The 8,486-nt window shown below is 27.4% G+C and overlaps 1 protein-coding gene across 1 annotated transcript; it reads left to right on the plus strand.

Moving 5' to 3' along the window:
- The first annotated feature begins 4,657 nt into the window (after positions 1-4,657).
- LOC149513824 (S-protein homolog 1-like) lies at positions 4,658-5,071 on the plus strand. Its single transcript, XM_089748128.1, has one exon. The coding sequence runs from the start codon at positions 4,658-4,660 to the stop codon at positions 5,069-5,071; it is 414 nt and encodes a 137-aa protein (XP_089604254.1).
- Positions 5,072-8,486: the final 3,415 nt, after the last annotated feature.

Here is an 8,486-nt window from a genome sequence, read left to right on the forward strand (position 1 = left end):
CGAATTAGAGTTCACTTTAATTGGCAAGTATTTTTAGGTCTTTCTTAGGATTACGTTAGTAACAATTACGTTTTCTCTAATTTTGGATATAGTTTTTAACTTAGAATATGGTGCTGGCTGAGGGCACACGCAATGGTGCATTAAGCTAGCTCTTATGATTAAAAAGCCTGAATATCATTAACTGAGCTTAAGGGATGTGATATAAAATTAATTTGCAAATTACCCTTCTTGTCTTGAAAGTTTGAAAAATTAAGTGTAAATTAATAGGCAGTTAAACAAAAAAGATTCCAGCTTCAATCTTATTAATTACAAAAAATTCACCCTTAATTTTAAAAATTCAAGTGATGTTTATAGGTTTAATTGGTGCTTAAATTCAGAATTTAAGATGAAGTTATCATAGGTCGATTAGGATAATTATTTTCTTTATCATTACTATTAATATGCATTAAAATAAAAAGATATGCTCTTCTGTAACGTGCCATCAAAGATAGTAGCATTAATATGTATTAAAATATTCTTTTGAAGATTTTTGATCCCAATTAACAAAGATTTTGTAAAACGTAATCTACAAATATTCATAAATAGTAAACAATTAATTGACTACTACTAAAAATATAAATAAATAGCTCAGCTCAAACAGAAAGAAAATAGAGAAAATTAAAAACTAAAGAGGAAGTAGAAATTACTAAAATTACATGCACATTAAAGAAAACCCAATGCATTACCTTAAGTACCTGTGAATAAATGAACACGTGAATTTCGCATCACATACTCAACAAAGTAAGTGGCAATGTGGCATGGTCAGGAATTTGTATAAGTGGCATTAATATTAAAATATTATTTTTTTTGTTTATATTTTTTTATTTGATATAACACTGACAAAATTAAATAGAGAAAAATATCACACAATATAATATAAATTTTAAATGAATATATATATTTTCTTACAATTTATCCATAATAAAAATTTATTTCAATGATTTCTTATTCTACATAAAACTTTTTTCTCAACTTTTCTATCGTGCCGATTAAAATGTTAAAAAATAATAGAAGAAGGATAATAAAATATATTTTTTAATTTTTTTATAGTGAGATTAAATTTGTACTATCAAATAATTAATTATCTATGAAATAATTATTATATCAAGTACATCAAACCAATAATAATTTATAAATTAGATCAGACTCGTCATGAGAAAAATCACACTTAATTAGTGTGATGACAACAAAGTGATGAAGAAAGAATTTTAATAAGAAATAAACAAAAAGTTAAAATTAAAATAAAACTAAAAATGTTATCAATGAAAAGGTAAATCGAAATACATGTTAAAAATTTTTTCGAACTCAATTGTTAATGTTTTGAAAATTTCTTTTAAAAAATTATTAATTACTGCAACAAAGCAAAGCAACTTGAGTAATATTTCACAAACTCTATTATATTGGACATTGTTGCTTCCCTTAGAAAACTTTGGAATGCTTTTGTTACGGAATTAACCATCAAGTTCCCTCGGTTTGAGAAAAAAAATTATGTAGTTCCCCATGTGTAAATACTAAACTTAGCAATGATAAGGTAAGCTCTATCGATTGAGTTTTTCAACCATCGAAAGAAGTTATATAGGTTGGGTATCTCAACCAATATAGAAAGCTTTATAATTTTGAGTATCTCAATCAAGAAAGCTCTGCAGGTTAAGTTTTTCGTCAAGGAAAGAAGTTTTATAGGTTAAGTATCAACCAATAAAGAAAGCTTTATAGGTTGGACTAAGTTAAATGTTAAATGTGAAAGTCTAAGCATTTTGAATTAGCAAGATATTGAACTTGAAAATTTTAGCCTTTAAGAAATTTTCAGACTTCGATTAGGTTCTACAAGTTAGTAAGCTTAAAAGGCTTGAACCATATAAAAAGTTTAGCCTTTGGCGAAAGTTGAAAGTGAAAGCAAATAGACATTCTTCCATTTATTAGAAAGCATTTGTCAAGAAAGGCTAAGATATCTACTAGTTTATATAAGTCATGTTGAAAATGAATCTTAACACAATGTTAAAGCATCTGTAGATTGCATTGCTGAGGCACTAGAGTCCCCTTTGTGATGTATAATGCTGAAAACTTTGAGTTCACTGCAGAGAAAATGAAAAAAAAAATTGTAAAAGCATTTAGGAAGTTTATGCAATATCTTTTAGAATTTAGCTCAAAGTGGTGGAAAAGGCCACAGTTAGGTCTTTAGTGATAAAAAAGTAATTTCATATATATAAAAGACTAAAAATTTCATTTATGACCTTACTTTTTGGAAGCTACTATCAGTGATCGTGGTGTGAAGCTTTCTTCACTAAAATTTCTTTTCTGCTCTAAGTTGGTTAAAGAACCAAAGTGAACAAAATTTTATTGCCTGTTGTTTTCATGGTCTTTTACATGACACCTAGTCATTTTCCAAAACGTGTTGTGTATTTCTTTCTTTGAAATTTTCCAAACACTGCTGGGTCAATTTGACTAGATTGCTTGAAGAAAATTTGTATTTATCCGGTTTTCATGCTTTAATAATTTTTACTTGTATGAAATATTCACTATCCCAGCTTGGGTGCTGTCTCTATTGCTGTTAGTTAACAAAATGATTGTTGAATACAGGAGCATTACTTTGTTATGCTTTGCTGGGGCTATCAGGGTTCTTTGTTACATCCTGTGATTGAAGAGTGCGTAATGATTTGGCTCAGCCTTGTCGAGAATTATACCTCTGTTGCTGTCAGCGGGGTATAACTCTACTTGTAAACTTCGATGGACGTTGTTGAATTATACTGTCAGTTTGATATTTTAGCATTCATCATTAGTTTTGCTAAAACTTTGTCAACTTCATGTCGTTGATATACTAAAGGAGAATGCTTAAATCACTTAAACAGGGAAACTGCTGCGATTTATCACCGTCGACCTTATCTTCTCTTTCTCTTCCTTCGACCCCTCTTCTGCCAAATTTTGTCTCATGATTGGTATAGTAGAGTTCATTTCATGTTTATCTCTATGGTTACACCTTATATGTCTATATATGCTTATGTGCAAACCTGCAGCCAACACATGCACAAATACGTGGAAAGGAAGTGGCAATTTGCATCAAATTTTGTTCATGTAATGTTCAAAACCTTGCATGTCTTATACTATGTTTCATCTCTTTAGTCAATTACCCAATAATGTGCAATATGCAATTTACTAATTCAATGTGGAGGAAATGGTGGGTTTCCTTCAATCTGAAAGGAAAATCTACGCTCAAACTGTCAATTGTCATATATTTGGAGGCATCAAATAATTTTTTTAATCCTCCCCTCTTTCCCTCTTTTCTCTTTACTGATATGAAATGTGTCAATTATTTGTCCATTTATTCAACACAAAGAGTAACATTAGCAATCCTTCCTAAGGTAGCAAATTGTTGTTCTTTAACACAAAAAAGAACTCCACTTTAACCCTTTCACTGTTTTTTTTTTTTTTTTTTTTACATTAACATCCTCTACCTATGCTCAAATCAATATTTTATTTATTTATCCTCCTAAGGTTTACTGTGCTGCTGTATACATGTTTTCAAATTGGAGCATTAAAGATAGCTCAAACCGATGATGTCTTTGGATGTTCTGTCACGTAGCTATTACTGTATCTCTGATTAATCGGCACTCACCTTTTCCTTCTTCTCTTTGAGACTTGTCACATTATGCATCTTTGTTTTGCTTTCCTTTTTCCTTTTGGTCTTGTTATTTATTTATCATGTGCCATCTGCACATTTTAGAAGAGTCTACCCTGAGTTGCACTTCAAGTTTGAAAATTATATTGGCTTCATTTTTGCTCATTGTATTATTGACCTAATTCTAAACCTTCCACTTCTCTTCCTCCTTCCCTTTCCAGTTCTCCTTTCATCGGTTAATCCTTGTGTTATTGGGGTGCCATTGTTATCGCTGCTGACACCGGACTGGGTTAATGGGGAAACAGAATATAACTTCAAATGGTCTGAAAAAAGTTTTACTAGGATCTGATTTACTTTAGAGCAGGTTGCATTTGCTTCTTATTTATTTGAGATACTAGGCTATTGAAGTATGATTATATTTGTTAAATGTCAAAAGTATGATTATGTCATGCTTGTGATTTTGATTATGATTATGATTATGATTCTAAGTTTAAATGTCAAAAGAGATAAGCATAAACTTATTATAATGATTATATTTGTTATAAAGTTATGTAGTCTAGATTATAACTCAACTATTGTCAAATCATAGATTGCTGTTTTATCTATCTCTTAACCTCTATCTATGAAATCTATTGGCTAATAAAGTAAAATAATTAATAATAAAGTAATAAAGTAATAATTGTTAAAGTTTTAGAAATATTATATAATGCTGACGTAAGCAAATAAAAATATATTAATATAATGACTCAAATCAAAATATAAGAATTTATTTGGATACAATAAAATATTAAAAGTTTTTTAATAAATTTATGATATTTCGAAGATAAGAACTAATTTATTCACAATGTTAATTTCCATATATGACTTAATTCACTTTGCAAAATATACTCTATCCAAAATATACTCTAATATGAGCTAATACTTGCATCAAGAATTAATTCTTCAACTATAAAATGAAGAAGTAACAAGAAACTCTAACATAAAAACAGCAAAGAAATCAGAGAAATGGGCATTTCCAACAAATTCATGGCCATCCTACTTGTAGTAGCCATTGCCTTAAGCCAAATCAGTCTTGCTCATGCCGGAAAGAGATATTATGTTCACATCATCAATGGGTTGAGCGACAACGAATTGACTATACATTGCCAATCCAAAGATGACGATTTAGGTGTGCACCTAATCCAAATGTCCAAAGAATGGTATTGGACATTTGAGGCTAACTTTGGGGGAACGACACTTTTTTGGTGCAACATGAGTTGGGCAAATCACCATGGACGTTTCGATGTATATTGGGTCAATCGCGAATTGCTTGATAAGTGTGATTTCAAGGAGTGTTTTTGGAAAGCAGAAGATGATGGGTTATATCTAAAGAACAACAAAGACAATTCATGGATTCTGATCTATAATTGGGATTCTTGATTCTGTTTTTCGTTATTTTGTATGATCTTTCTTAACATTCACTTTTATTAATAAAAAAAATGAATGAAGAGAATAAAGCTATTTATTTTATAGTACATGCTATTTTATTTTCTCTTTAGGTTTCTAATAGGTTTTATTTTTTTTCTTTAAACAAAAAAAAAAAAAGGTTGTGTTCTTCTAACAGCAAGCAAATTCATGCATATTGTGTCGGTAATAATATTATCTTTTAAAAAAATAGGAATCCCTTAGTAAAAGATTAAAAAAAACAACAATGAAAACAAAATAAGCATTAATAAGAATCGAATACACAAAAAAGCATCAAATGTTTTATCTTAAAATCGTATATCCAATCTAATACCTAATAATTAATATAAATATATAAAAGATAAAAGTTTTATCTCTTTTTGAAATCTAAATTGTCTAAATTAGTGCTTTTTATATTTCTTTAACTATTATATTAGCTTTCTTTTTTTAATATTTTTTTTGTTGATAATTAGTTTAAAGATAATTGGGAATATATGGGAAAAGTCTTTCACCAGTGGTGTCACTATAATAAAAGTTGATTTCACTTTTGGTTGGTACTATATGTCATGTAAGAAACTATATGAAATTGATGAAAAATTTCATTATTATTCCTGCTAGGTTAATGCTCCTAATCCAACTCCAAGGTAATTTGTATTTATATTTTTTATATTTGATACATAAAAAATTTATTATTCCATAATGATAATAAAAGTATTTTAAATTATTATATTATATTATAATTGTATAATTTTGTATTTTTTTAGGTACAAGTTGAATATTGAGGCATATGATAATTCTAAAAAAGGCGATATTCGTACAGTTCAATACAAAAGCTAAGAATTTAATTAATAGAGATATCGATGATCTTTATGAAATATTTGCTAAGATATTGAGTTAAAAAATATTTTAATATTATTTAATATTCAAATTAATCGAATGACATATTTATACTTATGATTTAGGAAACTGGAGATTATAAAATCCAAGAGATATTTGAAGATCTCTGAGATAAAATTTGAGTGTTCAAGACGAGAGCAACCAAATATAATCTTGAGACAAGTAGTATCAAACTTATAGTGAATAAGAAGTATGATTATGATTCTAAGTTTAAATGTCAAAAGAGATAAGCATAAACTTATTATAATGATTATATTTGTTATAAAGTTATATAGTCTAGATTATAACTCAACTGTTGTCAAATCATAGATTGCTGTTTTATCTATCTCTTCACCTCTATCTATGAAATCTATTGGCTAATAAAGTAAAATAACACCTACTTCAAATATAACAAGAAATACTTAGAGAAAGAATTTCTGTATCTTTGCTTCAACAATAACTTATGAAAAAATCTCCCATGAAAAAAGTTTGTATTTTAGATTGATTTTAAATATGAAATTTTTAATTTCTTGAAATCGAAAATATTATTGTTTTTGTTTAGAGATTTTTTGGATTTAATAAATTATAGTTTGAGTTTTCTTTAGAACTGATGATAATTGCATAAATATATTCAATATGTAATTAATTTTTTTATTATATTGAAATATATAAATTTGAATAAAAATAATTATAGAAGTTATGAGTTGTTCATAAACTCCATAGCTTATATTATCATTTTAAATAATTTATATTTACATAAGATTTACTGATATGTGAATATATTTTTATGCATCATACGAATTTAAAACTAGTTAAAAATAAGTTTAATGGACTAATAATTATTACAATTTGCATACTACAAAAGATTAAATTGTCATCGTAAAGGCAATAAAATTTTTAAATTGTAAAAAGGAAGTTAAAAGTAGAATTTTAACCTTGATTTTAAGTTGAATTGTCAACTTTTATATTTAACAAAGGAGGTAGGCTGAAATGCCAATCTCATTTTCATCTCTTAACATAGTTGTTGATAGGATTTGACCCAGCACGTATCTTGCCTATTTCAGTGTCAATTTAATTTTTGGAGATGTTCTTCCTTTTGAAAAAAAAAATTTATAATAAATTTTATTAGTGAAATATATAAATTTTTTATTAAAAAGCCAAAGATTGCTAAAAAGTTTCATTATTAGCATTGAAAAAGGTCAAGAAAAGGTCAATAGTAAAGAAATTAAAAATCATGAAATTTGCATTTATTGTCTGTGTTTGTGTTGATATGGGCGAAAAGCCATCCCATTTCACTCGTTTTCTTTGCTAGCTTTGTAGTGTAGGTATAGTTTATGGCAAAGTCACCGCAAAGGTTGTTTTCAATGCACATGATTTTGTTTGTTCCGAATATGTTATCCATGTCTTTTTTTTCCATTGACTTCAAATATTTAGCCAGAAATGAATTAATAGACTATCTTCATATTACTTCCCATACACCAAAAAAAAAAAAAGAAAAAGCTTCTAAATTTATAAAAGCATGACAGCGCTTGAAAATGCTACCAAAAAAGTTACCAAATCTTTGTTTTTTTGTAGTGCAATGACCTATCATATTTTATTTTTTTTTATTACATTTATGTTCATATTTGCCCTTCATCAACAATACGAAGAGAAATTCGAGCATTAGGTTTCAGCTTTTATCTTTAATTAAGGTAATTTCGAATTCAATTCTCCAAATATAATATATTTAAATTTTATTTTTAAAAAAAATTACTTTGATCTAATTAAATTTTATATCAGCTTCATATTAATAATGCAAGGAGAAATTCAACCATTAGGTTTTAGTTTTTTTCTTTTATTATGGTAATTTCAAATTCAATTCTCCAAATAAAATATATTTAAAATTTATTTTTAAACAAAATTACTTTGATCTAATTAAATTTTATATCAGCTTCATATCAACATCTTTCGTTAAATGATGTAAAAGTAATTTCCATTTTTTTTCTTTCCTGTAGCTAAAACGCAACAAAACTTATGGCAAATCTTATTGCATCACATTCAAAGCAATTTCTTTTGATTTCTTTTTTTTTTTAGCAAAATATATTTTTATTCTCAAAATGTTAAAACATATTTACTTAAATTCATATTCCTTCAAAAATCAAATTTTACACAATAATCAAATTCACTACAGCACATTCAAAGTCGCAGTTCACTTCTTTGTAAGTTTCATTATTATCATTTTTATCAAGTAAATAGAAAAAAAGGCAACCCCTTTTTTTTTCTTAATTTTCCTTTCTTCTATAATTTGGACTATGAAAATAGAATTTTGTTGGGACTTTGCCCATTTTAAGATGAACTAAGTTAGAAATTTTTTTTGGGTTTTTCAATTTTGTTCTTGATCATCGTTTGATATGTTCTTAACATATTCTTTATTTTCTGTTGAGTTGCCTAGCAAATCTGATAGAATTAAAGTAGGATATCCGCTTTGTATTGCAGCTGGCTTTACCAACATGTTTCCTGCTCGGAGGTGTGGGTC

Source organism: Durio zibethinus, chromosome 18 (assembly GCF_047325235.1).
Source record: "Durio zibethinus cultivar Kanyao isolate XHJ-2024 chromosome 18, ASM4732523v1, whole genome shotgun sequence".
NCBI classification, from domain to species: domain Eukaryota; kingdom Viridiplantae; phylum Streptophyta; class Magnoliopsida; order Malvales; family Malvaceae; genus Durio; species Durio zibethinus.